Source organism: Cervus canadensis, chromosome 6, assembly GCF_019320065.1.
Source record: "Cervus canadensis isolate Bull #8, Minnesota chromosome 6, ASM1932006v1, whole genome shotgun sequence".
Classification (NCBI taxonomy): Eukaryota; Metazoa; Chordata; class Mammalia; order Artiodactyla; family Cervidae; genus Cervus; species Cervus canadensis.
In genome coordinates, this window is record NC_057391.1 from 56,141,499 (window position 1) to 56,164,949 (window position 23,451).

The 23,451-nt window shown below is 36.4% G+C and overlaps 1 protein-coding gene across 5 annotated transcripts in view; it reads left to right on the forward strand.

The window, feature by feature from the left end:
- Positions 1 to 23,451, forward strand: part of ATP8B4 (ATPase phospholipid transporting 8B4 (putative)) — a 264,538-nt gene that overhangs the window by 145,517 nt on the left and 95,570 nt on the right. For all 5 annotated transcript variants that reach the window (XM_043472025.1, XM_043472023.1, XM_043472022.1 and 2 more), the window contains exons 11-15: positions 6,372 to 6,460; positions 7,628 to 7,824; positions 13,485 to 13,693; positions 17,007 to 17,050; positions 21,268 to 21,433. In XM_043472025.1, the coding sequence (XP_043327960.1) occupies positions 6,372 to 6,460; positions 7,628 to 7,824; positions 13,485 to 13,693; positions 17,007 to 17,050; positions 21,268 to 21,433 (705 nt within the window). The remainder of the gene's footprint in view (positions 1 to 6,371; positions 6,461 to 7,627; positions 7,825 to 13,484; positions 13,694 to 17,006; positions 17,051 to 21,267; positions 21,434 to 23,451) is intronic.

The following is a 23,451-nucleotide window of genomic DNA, read 5'->3' on the forward strand; positions in this document are numbered from 1 at the left end:
AATTTTATTTACTTTTATTGTTTTCTGGCTGTGCTGCTTCATTGCTTCATTTTTCTCTAGTTGTGATGAGTGGGGATTACTCTCTAGTTTCTATGTGTGCAGGCTTCTCATTGCGATGGCCTCTCTTGTTGCAGAGCATAGGCTCTAGGGTGTGTGGGCTTCCGTAGTTGTGGCTCCTGGGCTCTAGAGTATGGATTCAGTACTCATGGCACACAAGCTTAGTTGCTCCGCCACGTGTGGGATCTTCCTGGATCAGGGATAGAACCTGTGTCTCCTTCGTGGCAGGCAGATTCTTAACCACTGGACCACCAGCGAAGCCCTTCAAGGTCCTCTGATGAGAAAGACCTTCTCAGTTTGTTGCCTGTCATTGGAGAAGTGGAAGTGTATCATCCTAGGAGTGGGCTGTAACCCAAAGTTTTGTTTGCATTTGTGTGATCTTGTTTGGAATGACTCATTCAGGACAGTGGTTCAGCTATAGCATGTTATGTTAGGACAGCTGCTGTGAGCCGCTCAGAGATCAGGTTTTCCTTCATCATGTTGGCTTTGTGTGGAAATGCTCCTACATAGAAGAAAGTGGAGTGGTAAGTTGAACAGGTCCCCCTCCGAAACAGTATAACAGAAAGTTCATAGAATTTGGGTTGGACAGATCTGGGTTCGGATTTGTTTACCAGCTGAAGGATGTTAAACCGTGGTTACTTAAAAGTCCTAAGCTTTAGTTTTCTCTGCTGTAATGTGGGTATTGTACATTAGAGAATCACTATAAAGGCTCAGAGAGGCAGTGCATATGGAAGAAAATGCCTCACAATTGCTATTTTCCTTCCTTTCCTGCTTCTTCCTTCTTTTGGCAACAATTCAGAGCACACTCTCTGCTCCATAGGCCAAGAGTTGGGATAATGTACTGCTCTTGGATCTTGGCAGGGAGAAATGGGGAATCACCCTCTTTTGTGATGTGACCTTAATGTTCACTGGCAGAGCATTTATTTACTAATATATTTATAAAGCAGAGCATGCCTATATTAACTTTCATCTAGGCACAAGTATTAATAGAAAGCTTAATTAGAATAATTGCAGGCAGAGGAATGATTGATTTCGTCAGTGCTAGAGTTCAACGGAGTGTCTCAGCACCCTAAGTCTTGAGACATCTAATTTCGGGAACTAGGTCCATGTGAACACCTAGATCTTATGAAAGTTATCGCAAACAAATTAACTCTTCTTTCTGTATTAGTACTCTAGTTATACCTGCCCTTAAGGATTGTGTAAGAAATGTAGTTGACATAAACAAGGTTTACTTTACAAATCTATAATTTATGAAGATTTCCTAATATACATTAACAGCTAGGCCATGCCTCCCGGGAATGGCTTTTCTTTTAACTCACGACAGGAGAAAGTGCTGTTTCTAAGGGTAGAAGTCTTACCCAGGTAAGGAGTCCATAGGAATCAGCACCATCTTGGTGCATAGTAGGTTTTTGTGCTGGCTGTGTTCCACTTGCCCCTGCAGATCTGCTCTTACCGTTTCACCCTCCTCTCTCTAACCTGGGAGGCTGACCTGCATGGTTTACACTCAGGTTTCCTTGAGCTTTGGTCCTGTCTCTGTGGATCCCTGGGAAGAAATCAAAGGCAGAAGACTGAGGTCATGGCATTTATTTCCCCAGCTGCCTCCCTTAAAAAGCTGGCTGGGTCCCTCAACATAAAGTCACCCTTCCTTTAGAAGCTGCAAACTTTGCACAACCCTCTCCTTTAGGGTATAATAACCACCCCTCCCTTCACGTCTCCCTTCTAGGATAGATGAAGAAACATCTTGATTGCCAGGAAGTGCTTCGTTACTGTGTTAACATTTTACTTCTCCTGTACCTCCTGTACACCCACCAGGACTTTTGTGAAGAGTCTCTTTATAAGTATACCTTCCTCTAATAATCCTTGTTAGGTGTGTCATCTAGTTCCTGTTTGAACTCTGAATGAGTCATAGTCTTACACACTGATTGAATGAGTCAGTGAGTTAATGAATTAATGGACTATTTCATATGTCTTTAAAAATAGTGGTTAAGAGCAAAAGCTTTAGAATTAGATGTATCTGGGTTCTAATTTTGACTCTGATGCTTACAGGCCAAAAAAAAAAAAAAGAAACCTCAGGCAAGTTACTTAAATTCTTTAATCCTCAGTTTCATTGTTCGTGACATAAGGATAATAATACCTAATTTATTGGCTTGTTTTAAGCATTAGTGAGATAATAATATGTGAAAAGCACGTGTAGATATTTCCTAAAACATTGTAGGTACTTAATAAAAAAATTCATTCATTAAACAATTACTTACTGGGTACCTGCTATGTGGCAGGCACTATGCTACTTACTTTTTTGCAAGAATGTGATCAAAAAAAGTGCAGTCCCTTCACTCATGTGATTTGAGTCATGTAGGAAAGAAAGACATTACTCTTAAATAATTATAGTAATGAGTGTATAATATCAAACTGAGAAAAGTACTCTGAAGAAAAAGAACATGAACTCACAAGAGTATATGGTGGAGGAATCTGAGGGGAAAGAATAAGCTAGCTAAAAGGCACACCATAGGCAAAGGCTCTATGGTGGGAATGAGGCTGGGGAGGTTAAAAAAAAGCAAAGCTTAAGGCCAGTGTGGAGCTTGGAAAACTTGGAGAATGGAGGTGGGCGTGTGCCTAGAGACAGGCATAGAAGTTGGACCATGCACGACCCTTATCGTCTGTATCCAGAATTTTGGTCTTTATCTTGAGAGCATTGAGAAGCCATTGTGAATTTTTCACACAGATGATGTGTGCATGCATTAAACTGGAAAGTTTTGCTTTTGCCTGTAATATTTTTAAAGTTGGTCAGTAGGATCCAGGAAGAAGTGTATACATAGGATGGTAGCAGATGCAGGAGACAAAATTGCTGGGCTTTTCCTACATACAGTCAAGTTGAGAGATGATGATACTTTGCATTAGAGTGGGAGTCATGGGATAGATTAGACTCTGAGGTTTCTTCCACCTTTCACAACTGAATGGAGAGTGGTGCCGTTCATTGAGATAAGGAACCCTGGAGAAAGAACACAGGCTAGGCTGGACAAGGGCCACGTGAGGGGCCTTAGAAAGATCCAGGGGAAGATATCATATAGACAATGAAATATATAAGTTTAGAGCTCAGAGGAGCCATCTGAGCTGAAGATACACATTTGGTCTACAGTTGTTAATTGGAGCTATGATCTTAGATTTCTCAGGGAAGATGGGTTGAGAAGGAAGAGAAGATGGTCTGTACTTAATTCTTAAGAAGTCTCACTGTTTAATGGTTGAGAAGAAAGGAGTGAGCATAATGGAAGACAAAGAAGAAGTTATCAAAGAGGTGGGAGGAAAAGCAGAACAGAAGCTAAGGGAAGAGTGTGTTTCAAAAGGATGAAGTAGTCAACAGTGTTGAAGTCTGCTGAGAGGTCAAAGAAGGCAGGGAGGATATAGATGACAATGCTGGATCTGTTTGGTGGAGTGATTGGCTCAGAAACTAGCTTGAGAAATGAGTTGGAGACAAAGAATCAGAGGCTGAAGGGTATAGAAAATTCTTTCAAAATCTTGACTATGAGGGGAAGAAGAGATGTGTATATCAACATCTGTGGCTATATTTAAATAAGTACTTAAGAACTCATTAAGCAGATTCTTTGTTAGTCTGTGTGTATGTATGCCTAAGAAATGTAAATTTTTAGCACAAAGCGGGTCTGTCAATATTTCAGCTTTTAGCAATCACAAACTTTATTTGCCCTTTGTGATCTTTACTAAAAGAAATGCTTCCCACCCTCAATGTCCAGATGATTTTAATAAACGATTCTTGGAAAAAGTGGGTGGTCTTCTTTGCCCAGCATTGGCTGGGAAAAGGACACTGGGGTACAATTTCTAACTCAAGACTGAATTGTTATGAGACCCCAGTCTTTACTCCAGTTTGTCATTTAAGTAAAGGAGTCTTTTAGGGATGTTCCCATTGTTTCTTGACTTCTAGAATGATGTATAATTCCATGTGTACCCCCTTTCTCTCCTTTCTCTCCTTCCCCCTCTCCTCCTCTATTAAGTGGGTACATGGATTGGTGGTAATTGTGGGAAGATGGGGTAGAGAGGGAAGACTAGGGAAATCAGATATAATTAAAATGTGATCACTTCTATTGAGCATCTTTGTTTATAAGGAATTTACTTAGCAGTATAATCTAATATTCTTTGTTAGTCATCTAATAATCTAAGCAGCTAATAATATTCTTAGAATTTCTTGAACAAGGCAGTTAGTAAATATTTAACATGGGGTTTAAAAGGATTACTTGAAATAAATCTCAACACCATATTTAAGACAATTCTTGCCCTTACAAAAATGCATATCATATAAACAGTGTGCAATACCCAATAAAGGTTTAAATTACTTGCTGTTGTATTGTTTGGAGTTACTGGAGTTTCTCCATTAAAGCCACCAAAACTCTTTTTTGGGAAACAAATCCAGCATTTGATTTCTTTTCTTAACTTTCCATTTTTGACTTCAGTGTTCTGAGTTGTGTTTATTACTACATTCTTTTAAACATTTCCAAATCATTCCTCCATTTGATTGACTTTATTTGCTTCAAACTATAAGCACATCCATACATAGACTTTTGGAAAATAGCAATTCTTAAACCTTTTAGCTACAAATTATGTCTAGATTTATCGCATTCTAAGGGGATCAATTCTCTTGCAGTTTCCAGGGTTGATATTAAAGACACCAGTTGAGAATCAGTTGTTTCATCATCAGTTCAGTTCAGTCGCACAGTTGTGTCTGACTCTTTGCGACCCCATGAACCGCAGCACGCCAGGCCTCCCTGTCCCTCACCAACTCCCGGAGTCCACCCAAACCCATGTCCTTTGAGTTGGTGATGCCATCCAACCATCTCATCCTGCATCGTCCCCTTCTCCTCCTGCCCTCAATCTTTCCCAGTATCAGGGTCTTTTCAAGTGAGGCAGCTCTTCACATCAGGTGGCCAAAGTATTGGCATTCCAGCTTCAACATCAGTCCTTCCAATGAACACTCAGGACTGATCTCATTTGGGATGGACTGGTTGGATCTCCTTGTAGTCCAAGGGACTCTCAAGAATCTTCTCCAACACCACAGTTCAAAAGCATCAATTCTTTCGTGCCCAGCTTTCTTTATGGTCCAACTGTCACATCCATACATGAGCACTGGGAAAGCCATAGCTTTGGCTAGACGGACAGTTGTTGACAAAGTAATGTCTCTGCTTTTTAACATGCTGTCTAGGTTGATCATAACTTTCCTTTCAAGGACTAAGCATCTTTTAATTTCATGGCTGCAGTCGCCATCTGCAGTGATTTTGGAGCCCCCCAAAATAAAGTCAGCCACTGTTTCCACTGTATCCCCATCTATTTGCCATGAAGTGATAGGACTGGATGCCATGATCTTAGTTTTCTGAATGTCGAGCTTTAAGCCAACTTTTTCACTCTCCTCTTTCACTTTCACCAAGAGGCTCTTAAGTTCCTCTTTGCTTTCTGCCCTAAGGGTGGTGTAATCTGCATATCTGAGATTATTGATATTTCTCCCAGCAATCTTGATTCCAGCTTGTGCTTCTTCCTGCCCAGCGTTTCTCAGGATGTACTCTGCATATAAGTTAAATAAGCAGGGTGACAATATATAGCCTTGATGTACTCCTTTTCCTATTTGGGACCAGTCTGTTGTTCCATGTCCAATTCTAACTGTTGCTTCCTGACCTACATACAGATTTCTCAAGAGGCAAGTCAGGTCATCTGGTATTCCTATCTCTTTCAGAATTTTCCACAGTTTATTGTGATCCACAAAGTCAAAGGCTTTGGCATAGTCAATAAAGCAGAAATAGATGTTTTTCTGGAACTCTCTTGCTTTTTCGATGATCCATTGGATGTTGGCAATTTGATCTGTGGTTCCTCTGCCTTTTCTAAAACCAGCTTGAACATCTGGAAGTTCACAGTTCACGTATTTCTGAAGCCTGGCTTGGAGAATTTTAAGCACTACTTGACTAGCATGTGAGATGAGTACAATTGTGCAGTAGTTTGAGCATTCTTTGGCATTACCTTTCTTTGGGATTGGGATGAAAACTGACCTTTTCCAGTCTTATGGCCACTGCTGAGTTTTCCAAATTTGCTGACATATTGAGTGCAGCACTTTCACAGCATCATCTTTTAGGATTTGAAATAGCTCAACTGGAATTCCATCATCATAAACAACTTAATAATCCTACCCTTAATAAAACTCAAATTATTTTGGAAAAACATTGTTTTCCTTTCAGGAACATTTTATGTTCTTAGAAATTAATAATAATAATACATACTGTAATCATTTCAAAGTTATTTTTCTTTCCTTTTTTCTTTTGCAGGTCCTGACACTAAACTAATGCAGAACAGTGGTAAGACAAAGTTTAAGAGGACAAGCATTGATAGACTGATGAATACTCTAGTACTATGGGTAAGTTATTATAACAAAATTAGGCAATATCACAATTATTATTTTAATATGTTTCTTACATTCTGATGAGATTTCTTTCAGAAATCTTCATTCTTCTTATGGAATTTGTTTTTGGAGATTTTGCATTTGGGGCCTCGTTACCTCCAGAATGTTTGCTTCACTAATACTGATAGAGTATTTGCAATTGTAGGAGTTGGCTAACAATTTTGAGGTTGCTTTCTACTTTTTTTTTGAATCTCAAAAGTAACCGTAAAAGTTTTAGTGTATGTCATGCAGTATTTTAACTAACCCTTATCTTTCTTGTTGACTTCAAGTAAACATTGTGCAGCTAGATCTATAGCCAAGAGACTTGACTAGTCTGAGACTATCTTTTATTACTGATGTTTTCTTCCTTTTGCTTTTGTGCCTTGGGTTACCGTATAATTTATCATTCACCAGGATGCTTTTGAAGGTGAAAGAAGGGAATACTGTTAATATTTCAGCTGGACAGTAGATGTAAACTGGAACTGACTAGAGCAAGTCAGGACATATGATCTTCTTGTACTTCTCTGTGTGTGTGTGTGTGTGTGTGTGTGTATGTGTGTGTGCACTCAATCATGTCCGACTCTTTGTGAGCCCATGGACTGTAGCCCTCTAGGCTTCTCTGTCCATGGAATTTTCCAGGCAAGAATACTGGAGTGGGTTGCCATTTCCTACTGCAGGGGATCTTCCCGACCCAGGTAGGGAACCCATGTCTCTTGTGTCTCCTGCATTGGCAGCAGATTCTTTACCACTGCACCACCTGAGAAGCCCTTAATCTCTGGAAGCCACTTAAACACATGCATACTTCACAAATAGAGGATGTGAAGTTATCAGCATTGTGGCCATAAACAAGTTATATAACCTGTCTGTTTTTTATTTTGTTTTTGGCCTGTAAAGTGTGAATGTTTTTTCCTATCTTAGAAAGTCAATGGGAGAATTAAGTAAGAAAATGTATATGTAAAACATTTAGCCAAGTTCCCAATGTAAGCATATTACATTTTACTCGTATGATTGATGATCAGTTAGATGAGCTTTGTATAGCTTGATTTTCAAATAACAATTGGAATTAGAAGTGTAATTGCATTGTGTTGATATGACTAGTTGGGATTCAAGTTAACCTTAACTGGACTTCTATACTCATTTCAGATTTTTGGGTTTCTGATATGCTTGGGAACTATTCTTGCGATTGGAAATTCAATCTGGGAGAATCAAGTTGGGGACCAATTTAGAACTTTCCTCTTTTGGAATGAAGGAGAGAAGAACTCTGTGTTCTCAGGATTCTTAACATTCTGGTCATATATTATTATCCTTAATACAGTGGTACCCATTTCATTATATGTGAGGTAAGATGAGAGTTTTTTCTTTGAAATCATTTTGTCAAAAGCCTGTGTTCTATGTAATCATTTTTGTTTGTCTTAAAATTATAGCAGTGAGATAGAAGTCTCTAACTGCTCATGATCTGCCACATCTGTTATAAATGAGGCAACTAAGCTGTTTAATCTGCTTAAGTTTTACATTTTCAAATTAGCAATAGATGCATTTTATTTTCTTCTTGATTTGATTTGGTTTCTTAGGAATGTTTTCCTCTGGAATACATGGACTACCGTGTAGTCTCATGCAACCTAATGAATTAGAATTGGGTTGATGTTGGGAAAGAAACAGAAAAATATTGGGGGAATCTATTGAGATGATGCCTTCTTGGTACTAGTCTGGCTCCAGATACCAGGATTTAGACCCCATGCTACCACTTCCTATTTCCATAACCTTCAGCAAGTTACTTTACTTCCTGGTACCTCAGTGTCCTTGTTTTATACATGGAAAAAGTAATAGTTCTACTTTATAAGGTAGTATAGAGAGTAAGGAAACCTGTAATGCTCTTAGACAAATGCCTGGCACATTATAAGAGCTCTATGAATATTAATTTTTTCTATTTTTGTTAGTAACTATCAGCAAATACATGAAGGAGTTGAAATATAGTCGGTTGGTGCTTATTCATTGTTGGAAAAGAAGTTTGGCTTATTACTCCCTCTACAACTTGATTTGTCATTTCTAGATTTGGTCCTATAAACTAGAGCTAAAATGATCTACCTATCTATCTATACATAAGCACTCTGTGAGTGTGTGTGTTTATGTATGTGTTTGATAAAAGTTAGAAGTTGGCCCTAGAATCTGTACCTGAGACAGTTTTGATCCTAATCCTGCCAAGACTGAGGCGGACAATCCCAAAGACAGTGGAGCCAAGATGAGACTTGGTTGTTTGACGTTCCTCATCACCAGTATTTTAACAATACACAAAATCACCAGCTCTAAATCCCTACTAATTTTTATGAGCTTCTTTTTCTCTCTTTCCAAAATCCTAGCTCTGATGAAGCTAGGGAAGTTTAATGCACAAAGTCCACCCTTGTTTTGGAGAGCAGTCAGGAAACTGAAATGTCAAGTTGTGGGAAATTGACTTGAAATAGTGGCATGTGGCCACAACACCACAAATTACTTTGGGCCTTCTGGAACTGTGGTCAGAGCGGGCTCTATTTAAAATGTATCCTACTGGCTTGTCTTTGATTCTGAGGACCTCTCATGCTTGTATCCAATTATAAAGTCTGTAGTAAATCTTGCTCTTTGCCAGAGGAGCTATGGTCAACTTTTATAGCTTTCCTTTTATGTGGAAATGAACAATAGATGCTCAGAGTGACTTACCATCTGCACATGTGCAGTTTCATGTGTCCTCACAAAGGAAGTATATTCTGTATATACTCTTTCTTTGAAGTGTATTGGCATTTTTCATTTTATGATTTCTAATATTGTTTTTTAAAGACCAAGATTCCCAGGTCCTTTTTCCTTCTAATGTGTTCCCTGCAGTGGCAGAAAGAAAACCTGTTTGGAATAGTCCAGGTTCACATTTTGATACTATCATTACCACTGGTAGCTGTGTGACCTTGGAGAAAGTACTTGGCTTCTCTGTGCCCTAGTTTGCCTAGGAAACGCTTGCTGTAGAACGAGAGGATTAAAATAATTGACTTGTGAGTTACTTTCTGCTCCAAATAATATAACCTTACCTCTAGACAATTAATGTAAAATAGACATTTGTATTTTACATAAAGTGCTTTCATATACATTGTCTCATTTACGTCCCCCCCTCCCAAAATCTTTTGAAGTCATTTCTGTTGGACTTCTTTCATAAATGAGATGATTTTCTCAGGATTGTAAAGCTGATTAGGAACAGAACCAAGATCCAAACCCAAGTCTTCTAACACTTGACACAGTGTCTATGTGTAAGTTGTACATGATTTATTAAATCAGCCAAGACATCAAAAGAGACTAGAATTTTCTACCTGTTGGTAAGCCATGGTATTGATGAAGATAATATGAGCTTTTTCCCTCACCAAGTAAGAACAGTGATCTGAGGTCAGCTTAACACAAAGTTGAGGCAAAAAGCATTCTGGGGGATTTCAGGTTGCTCACACCAAGATCTAGAAAAAGAGAAGTCCAGGTATTTCTGATTGGAGGGAGGAAGGTTTTCTACAAAAATTTCCAAAGGTTCAAGGAATAAATTAGTGCTGTGTCACTTAAGGATAGTGCAGAATTTACATTGAATGGTTAACAATTCCATGTGAGCATAATACGTTGATTTTCTCAGGGTATTTCTATGCTGTCAGTTTATCTGTAGTGTTAACCAGCTACAGTTTTTTAATACATCAGCTTAAGAAATGTAATTGCTGTACTCCCAAGGAATTAGCTTTTAAGTGTTTTTTTCCCCCCCCAAAGCAAAAGAAACTCATTTCCATGTTGCTTATTTTGCCACAGAATGGGGGAAATCATAAGCCCTGCTCTTTGAGCATCCAGGCAGAAAACACTAAGCAGCCTGATTATACTAACTCTGGAACATTTGTCTCCTTTTCTCTGCTATTATAAAGCAAAGGGCTGAATGTTCCATTGTAACTCTCCTAAATCCTCCTTTTCCAAACAAAAAGGATACCTTCTTCTCTACAGACTCTTTTAAGGTCTAAGAATTAAAATTAATTTAGAATACTTCCACCAACTTGAACCACAACACAGGATTAAATTCTGTTCTTCATTCATTTTGCTTAGATTTTTAGGGAGATTCTTTACCTTTAAATAAATGAAAATGTCAAGTGATTGAACAGTTACTCTCATTATGACAATGCATAATGCCATTTTTTTATGGCACTCTCCAGGTCTGGTATGCATTGACTTTACCAGATGCCTGAATCTAGTCTTGGTTCTGTGATTAATTGTGTGACCTTGGGTTATTCACAACCTCTGTAGGTCTTAATGTCCTTACTGGTGAAATTGGGGAATAAAGGGTCAGGATTCACTTATTCAACACTGACTGACTGCCTATGACAGGTCAGGCATTGTGGCTAGTTTATAATAAGTGCTAATGCTTTCTGAGTGAATGGAATACAGCTAGCAAGGAACTTACAAGGAAGTGGGGTGGGAATGAAATTAAGATTAGATTGTAACTGGGTAATGTATAAATAAATACATGACATTTGTTTTTATGATTCTACAGAGTTACAGTGTGCTTTTTTAGTTTGTGTGAAAAAAAGTATTACCATTTAAATAGAAAATGAACTGACACCATACCATTTCTGGGGAGGAAGATGTAGGTATGTCATGTACTTACAGAACTAGATGTATAGGATTTAATGTGCAGAAAGAACTTGGGTGTCATCTTTTGTCTTTAAGGAGATAAATGTTGAGAGTTAGCATAATCAGGCTGCTTTCAACTTAGTTTACAGATGAGAAAACCAAAGCTTAATTCCCACTAAGATCAGGAATAAGCTACGAGTCCTTGCTTTATCATTACTATTTTATACTGTTCTGGATGTCCTTGTTAATGTACTAAGTCATGCAACTAAAATATTAATGAAAAAAATGAGACATGAAATCAAAATAAACCTTTTAGAGAGGAAGAGCAGAGAAAATGTGATTATAAACCTCGAAAATCCAAAGAATAACTCTGTAAAACTCAGTAAAATAATTCAGTGAAATGTTGAATTATGTCACATAATCACTTTTTTTTTAATATTAAGGAAAGCTTATTTTATCAGTTAAAAATTATCTCATCAGTAAAAACATAAAATGTCTAGGAATAAATCTGTCACGCTATGGTGTGGACCTATGTGAAAAAACAAAGTGAAACAAAACAAAACTAAAACTCTTTACCAATAGAAGTACTTTTTCAAAGTTGAACTCCTGGGAAGATTTATCCTTCTTTAAGTTGTATTTATTATAAAATATTCATTCTTTTCAAACAATAGAGTTTAATATAACTTTAATAGAAGTCTCAAGTAAGTTTTATGAGAAAGTTGATACAGTGATTCTAAAGTTTATTTGATGAACACATTGATTTTATCAAGAGGAATAAAGTGATTACTGGTAAGAATTTTTTTAAAAGAAGAGAATGAAGATTTTCTTACCTCATATGCCAAATTTTATAAAGCTACAATAATGAAAACATGAGATAAATTAAATCACACATTAAGGAACAAAATTGAAATGCCTGAAACAGATTCTAGTGAGGAAGTAATTTATATGTGACATGGAGTCATCTTGTTGATTTCCCTGGTGGCTCAGATGGTAAAGTGTCTGCCTATAATACGGGAGACCTGGGTTCAATCCCTGGGTCGGGAAGATCTCCTGGAGAAGGCAATGGCAACCCACTCCAGGACTCTTGCCTGGAAAATCCCATGGACGGAGGAGCCTGGTAGGCTGCAGTCCATGGGGTCGCAAAGAGTTGGACACGACTCAGCAACTTCACTTCATTTCACTTGGAGTCATCTTAACACAACAGGGGAAAGGATTCATTGTTCAACAGATGGTGATGAATACATTTGGTAAAAATTGAAATTAGCTTCTCATATGCATGTCATATTTCAGAAAATTCTAATTGCGAGAAAGAATTAAATGTGGAAAAAATTAAAGAACTGGAAGAAAAGTATAGATATCTGTATATATATAATCTTGCCATAGGGAAGGCTTATCTAAGCAAAAATTCCCCCAAAGAAGCTATAAACAGAAACTATAAACCATTGATAAATTTGATTGATTAAAAAGGGAAAAGTTCTTTGTGTCAAAAATAGTGGAAACAGAATTAAAAGATGAATGATAAACTGTGTAACATATTAATATGTATGTAAATATATATTCCATATATACAAATCAATAAGAAATAGACTAATACCTGAATAGCAAAGATGAACTAGGAAGGTAATGCAATTAGATAATTGCAGGAAGACATATAACTGGCCAATAAAACTTGAAACAGATATTTAATTCATTGATAAGAAAAGAAATGCAATAAACAGTAATAAGATGCCATTTGACTTGGCATAGACTAAAAGATAATTTTCAATAATCTAATGGTAGAAACTTAAATGGTTGTCATTTTTTTGAAAGTTGATCAGGCCTTGTGTGTGACAAAGACTGAAAAATATTATACTCTTGGCTTTAGAAATTCCACTTCTGGAACTGGAGAGTCATAAATCACCACTAGATCACAAGACAATGCTCTTTTTCTGGTAAATGGGCAACATAGTATGACAATACACCCTGATTTTACTCAGTATCTACTCTGGTTTGCTTCATGCTTCATGGTGGGACTCCTTTCTACCTTTTCCTACTCTACTCCTTTTTACCTCTTTTGGTAAAGTGAAGTCACATCAAATAACTGGTAGGCTACACAAGAAATCTCCACTGGGCCTGGGCCTGTTTAATGTAAATAGAGAAGCATGGAACCTTCCTGAAGGCCTTATGCCAAGTCAGCCCATTGTTTCAAGGTCCTACGAGGAAATGACTTGGAACATTTTATGAAAAGACTCTGCTGAGATGCCTCGGAAGGTCATTAGGACCTGGAAATAGAGCATCCACATTTTCTTCTAAACTCTGAAGGCATTGGCAGACTTCTTGCTTTGGTAAAGCTTTGTATGTTCTGAGATTGATGGAGTATTTCTCTCTCTTTTTCCATTTAAATGGATGAAAGTGTGGAAGTAATTCGTCTGGGACACAGTTATTTTATAAACTGGGATCGGAAGATGTATTACTCTAGGAAGGCAACACCTGCTGAAGCTCGAACGACCACACTCAACGAGGAACTAGGCCAGATTGAATATGTTTTCTCTGACAAGACGGGTACCCTCACTCAAAACATCATGACTTTTAAAAAATGTTCCATTAATGGGAGAATCTATGGTAAGAGAAACCTTTCCTTTTTGTTGTTATTGTTAACAGTCCTGAAAAAATTAAGAAACCCTATTTTTTTTTTTAATAAAAAAATCTCTGGCTTTCTTATTAATATGGAGACCACCAGCATTTACCAGAGTGGTTGGCACATAATAAACACTTGCTAAATATTTACTGGGTGAATGTTGAATAATTCAGATAAAGCTTTGGATCTGTTACCATTCATGTAACCCCATGAGGCTTAGTTTAGATACTGTCCAAGATTCCTTTCGTTGCTCAAACTGTGTGATCTCTGGTGCTTAAAAGACCCATATCCCAGGGAGGAGTTCTTCAGAGCCTGATTTATCTCAGTAGAAGTAGTATTTTATACTTGCTTCCTAACAGCCCTCAATTGATGTTAGTGTTTGTGTTTGTAAGAATTTACGATTCATTCCTGAGAATTCACACTGCACAGGGTTACCTTTAGTGGTCAGACAAGCTGTTTCATCAATATTGAGTTCCAATTTGTATGCTTTTGTTAGGATACCTGCTCTGTTGGGGATTTTCAGCCTTTCTAGTTACATGTGACCCTTGTCACCCCGACTTAGGCCAGTTAGCAGACAGTTTTCTTTCTGCTGAGAGCATGGAAGCTCTCCGGAGGGCTCCTGTCAGGTTCCTCTGGATTCCCAGTATCACTTCAGTGAACTCGAGTGTCCAGTTTCTCTACAAAAATCTCAGGAAGTAAAGTAGATCCAAGAAAGAGAGAGAAACCTTTCCTTTGTCTCCTGATGGGAAACTTCACACATTGCCAAATATTTTAAAGTAAGATTTGATCCTGAGCAAAACCGAGAAATATAAGAAGTTGATTTTCATACTCTCCTGTCTTTTGACCTCCCTCTGCTATTCCACTCTCCATAACCCCTGGTTGCCACGGTTTTCTCACTTTTCCATCCACACCTGCCCCACCCTTCTCTGGTAGTAGACCAGATAATTTTCAACCTGGACTTCCACATGGCCTCAGTTACCTTGTGCATTTTTCTTACATCACTATTAATATTTATGAAGATGCTAAATAAAATAGAACCTTTTCTTAAAATTTTTTCTTTTGATATTATTTTCAGACACTTATGATAAATACAACCCAGGAGCAGTTTAAATGAAAAAAATTTTGTTAGAGTATTGGAGTCATTTTGAATTTTGTAGGCCTTTTGTATTCTTTTGCCATGGCACTTATTAGTAATATAATAGAAATAATATCACTTCTAGGAAGTTACCCTAAGGAAACTTTAAGACTGTGGACCAAGATTTATTTGTAGATATGTTTGTCACAGGGGCTGTTTTTAGAAAAGTCCTTGGATTTTTCCAATGTATATATCCCAAGATCTTTGCAAATCTCCAAATTTACAAATCCTATGATATTGATAACTTGTAATTTCCCTCATAAAAGGCAGGAAAGTAACTGAAAAATTTCATTTTCAGGCCTTTAGATCTTTAATTTATAAAGCTCTTCCAATTTATAATAATTTATTATGTCATTAAAATATATTCTTACTAAAAACTCATAGATTGTTCCAGAATCATTTTCCCCCCATTCAGTTGGCCTTGTTTATGCCATAGATCCAGGCCTTGGGAAGTTTTTATAGTCTATTCTTATTTGCCTAAAGCTTCTATTTTCTTTCTTGGATCTATCATTTTCTTAGACTTCAGTTTTTCTTTGCTTCATCACCAGCCTTATGAAGAGGCTTTCTTTGAGAACACCATTTTACACAAAGACAGTTTGTTTGCTTTTATAATTTATCAGAGTTATAGCATAGGGGGTAATGACTAGAACATAACTGTGGTGAGTTTGGTATTTAAATTCCAGGTTCTGGGTGAGGTTCATTCACTAGCTCAGGGATTCCTCCCATACAGCAGCCTCACTATATTCTAGATTTATACCTGAGCCCCAGAAAAACAACCAGTAACTCTTTATCAGTGCTTTTTTGGGTCATACTGTTGTATAGTGAGGGGCTTCCCAGGTGGTGCTAATGGCAAAGAACCTGCAGGAGATGTAAGAGATGCTGTTTCAATCCCTGGGTTGTGAAAATCCCTTTCAGGAGGACATGGCAACCCACTTCTGTATTCTTGTCTGGAGAATCCCCTGGGCAAAGAAGCCTGTCAGGCTACGGTCCAGAGGGTTGCGCATAACTGAATCGACTTAGCATGCATGTCTGTATTGAACAGTGAAAAGAGAGAGATTTGAATTAAAAATCTACTGTGGGCTTCCTTGGTAGCTCGGAGGATAAAGAATCTGCCTGCAATGCAGGAGACTTGGGTTCAATCCCTGGGTTGGGAAGATCCCCTGAAGAAGCAAATGACAACCCACTCCAGTATTCTTGCCTGGAGAATTCCATGAACAGAGCAGCCCGCTGGGCTACAGTCCACAGCGTCACACGTCTACACAACTGAGTGACTAACAGTACTACTATACTATGCTGACTTTTTAGTTTTAGTTGAATCATGTGGGAGACCAGGGCTTGATTGCTGGGTTGAGAAGCTCTCCTGGAGAAGGGAATGGCTCCCCACTCCAGTATTCTGGCCTGGAGAATTTCATCGGCTCTATAGTCTATGGGGTCGCACAGAGTTGGATGCGACTGAGTGACTTTCACATGTCACTTTATATTCTGTTCTTCAGTTCTGTCATCCATGAAACAGGAATGAAAATCTTTTTTTTTTTTTAAGATTTTCATTTTTGTTTTAAAAGTCCTGGTATTTTCCAATATATTTGTAATAAGCACATATCGGCTTTATATTAAGAATAGTTACTTTTAAATGTTTGGCACATGGGTGGCTGTGTTCTCTGACCACAGAGGGCTCTGACATTGTTTAATGTTTACATGCTAATTTGACCTTGCCATTACAGATATTAAAGATGTATCTGGCCCAGACCAAGATAGACAAAGATGTACTCACCAGGCTCTAGCACTGATGAGAGTAGGTCTGTCTTGCATACCATTTTGGATTCCCCAACAGTGTGTATAAAGTGAAAAACAAAAGTTTGCCTTGTGCAAACATCATAGATAATGTAACAACAGAATGATAAAATTTACAGAAAAACAGAATTATGACTTATTTTGTGTTAATGTGTGTTGATTTTAGTTCTGTTTTGGGCAAATGAGTATCTTTCTGGTTAATTGCCATGTCTAGCGTTAGTGTTTGAAAACACTCTTAAAAATGTCTAGGTTTGAACTCATAATGTCATCTAGTAGTGGTACTTTAATAAATAAGTATGTTTCTTCAAACTAAATGTATAAATCGAGTTTCAATTTCATCTATTTTTAATTCTCAGTTTTGATTTTGGCAGGCGAAGTGCATGATGACCTGGGTCAGAAGACTGACATGACTAAGGTGTGGAGGTGATTAAGTTCACTCTTACTTTTAATTTCAAATTGTACATGCTTTTAAAAAATGATGAGTTCCTAGAAGCCTAATTTCCACTATGACCAGATTAGATACTTAATATGTAACTTTAATAAAAAGATTCATATGGTTCAAAATTCCTTCTTAGCCAGGTTTCCCAGTCACAGAGTTCACTGTCTTTTTTTCCTCTCTATGTACAATCAAGTATATTTCTCAAATTTACATAGATGGTAGTGAACTATATTTATTGTGCTTAACTTTCTTCCTTAGCAATGATCAAGATCCTTCTGTATCAGTGGGGAAAAAAGGGCTCCCTAATTCTTTTTATGGTGAATAATATTTTATTATATTGATGTTCCTTAACTTATGTAAGGAGGTAGGAATGGACATTCAGAATATTTTCAACATTTTGCTTGTAAAGGAAATGCAACAAAAGTAACCATGTTATATCACATGGATCCTATACTCTCTAACAAGTTCCATTTCTAGAAATGGGATTGCTAAATCAAAATGTATGTGCATTTGTAATTTGATCAGTATTTCCAAATTGTCCTCTTTAGAATTTGCACTAATTTACCCTGTCACAAGCAATGTACAAGAATGCCTGCTTTCTCCTACCCTCCACCAACACAATGTTTTATCAATTTTTTTATTTTTTAAAATTAATTTTTATTGAAATATACTTGACTTACAGTGTTGTATTAATTTCTGCTATACAGCAAAATGAATCAGTTATTTGTATACATTTATCCACCAGTGTACCCTGTCACAAGCAATGTACAAGAGTGTCTGCTTTCTCCTGCCTTCACTAGCACAATGTTTTATTAAAGTTTTTGATTTTTGACAAGACTATTTAAAAAGTCAGTTTGCTGTACAGGAGAAACTAGGCACAACGTTGCAAATCAACTGTACTTCAATAAAATAAAATGTTCTCTCCCTTTTCTGTACAAGAATTTGTGGTTATTAATTTCCCTCTGAACACTGCTTTAGTTTTATTACATGGATTTTGGCCTGTAATATCTTTATTTTTGTTATATCAGTTTGAATAGCCACGCTGAACCATGAGAAGAACTAAACATTTTGAAGAGGTTGGGACTCACCGCTGCCTTATAATATTTTTAATAAAAGAATAGATTTGTATTTCTACTTTGGGGGATTTATTCGGGTTTTCTTTGTGGCTTAATATGATCAATTTTGTCAGTGTTCCAGGGTCCTTAAAATGAAAGTTTATGTATTTTCTGTTTTCAAGGTATAAACTTAGCTGTATTGTCATTTAATTCTACCTTATTAATTATATTATTTAGGTCTTCTGTTTCATTATTTTTTTGTTATTTGTTTGGATTAAAGAGGTTAATAAAAGTGTTCTGATAATTTCTCTGTCTCTCTCTCTAGCTCTCCTATATAGCCTGAGTCTTCATTTTATAATTATTGATGCTATTGTGAGGTGCACTGATGTTCATAGTAGTTATATTTTTATCATGAATGTGCTCTTCTTTGATTCATTTAATTCTCCTTGTCCTGGATGCAACCTTATTTGATATTAAGATCATGTCTCCTGGTTAACTTTTGATTTGCATTTGCCCACCTTTTTATTCAACATTCCTGAATAACTTTGTTTTAGATATGTCTCTTAAGAATGTACATCATAGGATTGGATTTTACTTTACATGCAATTTTTTAGTAAGTGACTTAAGGACATTACATTGGATCTGTTAAATATTTTAGATTATACTTTATAATTTTTAATAATTCTCTGTATGGATTCTACAGACTATGTGTTTGCTTTTCTTATAGTATCTAGGAAAATATTTCATTGTTTCTCCACTGTATACTCTTCAAGAGTTTGTATAATACTCTTAATACTTTTTTTGTAAGGAGTATCTATCAATTTCCTAATATGAAAAATGGTGAAATTATTATGTTTATCTTTTTTTCCCTCACATTTTCCTACTATTTTTATTAATGATGCTTCTTAATCTTAGGTGTACATAGATTTCTCTTAGTTGATTTGAGTTTTTAAATGGTATCTTCTGACCTTCAAATACTAAAATGAGGACATCAGGATCTTCTAATTTTTAAGCAGTCTTTCTATGTAGTCAATGTATATAGCATATACATTTTATTTTATAATCCTAATCTGTTTCTTTTATATTTAGTTCTTTAGTTAATAAGATTCAGTGCTTACCACTAACTACTTTTCCCTTTCCCACTGTTTTTCCAGTTATCTTTTATTTGGCCGAAGTGTATCCTCCAGTTGCAAGAAGGGTTCATGAGAAATAGCAGTTCAGAATTATCTGTTGACTTAATCATTGAATGACATTACTAAATTCATTGATTAGCTCTAGTAGTTTTCTGGTAGCATCTTTAGGACTTTGTATGTACAGTATCATGTCATCTACAGACAGTGACAGTTTTACTTCTTTTCCAATTTGAATTCCTTCTATTTATTTTTCTAGTCTGACAGGCTAATCTTTATGAGTCACGGTTTCTTCCCTGTGTGTCGGGGCGGGTGTTTAGGGAAGTCTAAGGCCAGTGTGTATTTTACTTCTTACTAGTGAGTTGATCAACTTTTTCTCCTATTGGGTAGTTGTTTTTAAATTTAATACATGAACAAAACAATCTTTGATTAAAATAAGTCTCTATGATTCTGAAATAAACACAGCTAATGGACGGACCACCTTGTATACTGGTATGTATTCTCATGTACTTGGATATATTAAGTATTATATTTAAAATATTATTTTGCAGTCTCCAAGACAAAGTGTATTTGAAAAGTATTTTCTCATCAGTTGTTCTTGCAAAGACCTTATCATAGGTCTAGTCCTTTGAGTAATAAACTTTTAAAAATTAGTAGTATGTTTTATGCTTTTCATCAGTCAGTGAATTAACAGAGATCTTATTTAATATTAAAATTATCTTCTGTTTTGTTCTATCTTTAATCCTATTTCTTTCATTTTTGTGATCAACAAATTTTTAAGTGGACAGTAAACTAATATTAACAATGAACACAGTGTGTACTGCAGATCTCTAGAACTTTTTCACCTTGCACATCTGAAACTAATTTCTCATTGAACTGCAATGCCCCACTTCCCCATTCTTCTAGTCCTTGGAAACTACTGTTTTACACTCAGTTTTTGTGAATTTTACTATGTTAAATATCTTACATAAATAGAATTATGCAATATTTATTCTTTTGTGAGTGATTTATTTCTCTTAATGTAATGCCTTCAAGGTTCATTCATGTTGCAGCATAAAGACAAGGTTTCTTTTTTATGGCTGAATAATATTCTTTGTGTGTGTGTGTGTGTGTATGTGTGTGTATATAGATATATAAAACCACATATTCTTTATTCATCAGTTGATGGATGTTTCTTTTGTTTCTGAAGTGAAGTGAAAGTGTTAGTCACTTAGTCATGTCTGACTCTTTGTGGCCCCCATGGACTGTACCCTGACAGGCTCCTCTGTCCATGGATTTCTCCAGGCAAGAATACTGGAGTGGGTAGCCATTCCCCTCTCCAGGAGATCTTTCCAACCCAGGGATCAAATCCAGGTCTCCTGCATTGCAGGCAGATTCTTTATCATCTGAACACTAGGGAAGCCCTATGTTGTTTCTACCTTTTGGCTATTGTGAATTATGCTGTAGTGAATGTGTGAGTACAAATATCTCAAGATCTTGATTTTAATTCTGTCGTAATATTTTGCAGTTTCTTTAGTGAGATCAGAGAAAGTACACTGTAATCAAACACATTAATATTTTTATATCTTAAAATATTAATTCATGCTAAGTAGACTTTAACAGGTCTATAATTGCATACATACTATTCCAGGTCAGATACTGCTGCCAAAATGAGTTCAAGTCAGGTCAAGTTTTTCCATCAAGTAGGTTTTTAAAGCAACTTTCAATTTTTAGGGCTTCTTTGTATTTTGAAGTTGAAGTAAACATTTGAGAATTTGTACAGCCATTGGATATTTTTCTTCCCCATATGCTTTTGGAAGGTTTATTGCTCTGGTAATGAAGGCTTACATGGCTCTGAAATGAGAAGATGATATTTAACAGTAATGAGGAACCAGAAAGCCATTTTAGTGCCAGGCTTTGGAGGCTGAAAAGTCATACAAACTCTAAAAATACTTAGAGGAAGTGTTTTTGAATTTTAAAAGACTTTTGTTGGAATGAAGTCTACAGTTTTGTTGTTGTTCTCCTACAGAAAAAAGAGACTGTGGGTTTCTCAGTCAGCCCTCAAGCAGACAGAACATTTCAATTTTTTGACCACGATTTGATGGAATCCATTGAACTGGGGGATCCCAAAGTGCATGAATTCCTTAGGTTACTTGCACTCTGCCACACTGTAATGTCAGAGGAAAATAGTGCAGGTAAGTGCAAAGTGTGTCTGAGTCTTGTTTTTTAAATCGGTATATATATTTTCATTAAAATGTTTGGAATTGGAAGGATTTTCTAATCCAAAATACAGCATCGCATGAAGGCTTTACCTGTTACTAGCTTTTCTTTGTATTTATTTGTATACTGAATGTTTTCCAAAAGTATGGAGAGGCTTAAAAGAAAAGAAAAAATTAGGAATAGTAAAAAGATGAGGGCCTAGATAAGCCAGTTAAAAGGGATAAATTTTTTTATGACTGAACATTGTATTTGCATACAACAATGCTTAAACTGATCTTTAATACTAATGCCAATAATGATATTTTTATCTGAGGATATCACAATGCCTTTAAGTAAATTTTTTTAATCTCTGCCTTCAAGTTTATTTCATTTTTTAAGCTCTATTTTAATAGCGATCTGATTTTATTTTAATAATATGATATTTTCTTAGATCTCTTTGAGGATATTAATTATTCTTAATTTGAAATCTTTTGTTTCCTCTGCTGTGTTTCATTTTATGGAATGTTGTTTTTAGAGTTCTGTGTCTAACTTTCATGTTGTTCTCAAATGTTTTTTTGTTTGTTGTTGCCTGTTCTTGTTTGTGTTTGAGCATCCCAGTTTGCCTCTTGGTGAATGTAGCTTCTGATAGCGGCCTGTCTCCCAGAATTGTTCGGGAGAGTCACAAAACATTGCTTGTCTTTTGGGCATGAACTCCCTTCCTGGAGTTCATCTGATACCTGGGCTTAACTTATTTTTTCAAATCTAGTGCTAGGATTCTGTGTCAGAACTCTCATTTCAGAGAAAGTTATACTTAAGGTCTGGCCTAAAAGAAGGTATCACAGTCATGGACTCCCTTTCTCTTGTTAATTAATTTCTCTTATCCTTGTGGGATTCTGAAGCTATTTCTGGCTGTTTTCAGCTTTGGTCTCCAGCCCCAGCATGAAAACCGTAAAGGGTTCCTTAGGTGGATTGTGTACTTAGTATAGAAGAACATTTTCAAGGTTTCATCTTGAGGCAAATATCACTGTAGCCTGTTGTTGGAAGTAAGCTGGCAGGAGGAGGAGCCCAAGTGGTCCCGGCAAGCTTGAGTGGAATTCTTCAACTCAAGATCACTTCTGCTCTTCTCATTTGTTGATTCTGATTTGGAGAAACTTTGGGAGTTGCTTTTAACTCTGTATTAATTTTCTTTTTCAAATTCTTTGAACTGTTTTTCTCCTTTCTTATCTATTCATTTATCAAATCTACTTTTTATCTTTCAGACATTTCTCAAGTTTCTGGTTCACTGAAAATACTCATTCCTCTTTTATGGTATCACTACAATTTTTTCATATTGTGATATTTTAATATATAAATTAATTTTTAATTGGAGGATAATTGCCCTAAAATATTGTGTTGGTCTCTACCATACCTCAGTACAAATCAGCCATGGGGAAACATGTCGCCTCCTTCATGAGCCGCCCTCCCACCCCTTTCTACCCCTCCAGGTTGTCACAGAGCACCTGATTTGAGCTCCTTGCATCACATAGCAAATTTTCACCAGTTATCTAATTCTACACATGGTAATGTGTATTTTCAATGCTACTCTCTATTCGTTCCACCCTCTCCCTCCCTCACTGTGCCCCAAAGTCCATTCTCTCTGTCTGTTGTTATATAATTAAAATGCAATAAAACACAGATCTTAAGTGTATTGTTTGATGAATTTTGACCATTATATACACCCATGTAACCACCACCCCGATCAAAGTATTAATCTTTTCCATCATTCAAGAAAGATTACTTATGTTCCTTTCTAGTCCACATCACCAACCACTGCCCAAGCAACCACTATCCTGATTTTTATCATCAAAGATGAGTTTTGCCTGTTCTTATATTAATACTTAATATAAATGGAATCATACAATATGTATTCTTTTGTGTCTGGCTTCTTTCATACAATGTAATGTTTTTGTCATTCATCCATGTTGTCATATCAATCAGTGGTTCATTCTTTTAAATTTGAGTAACATTTCATTGT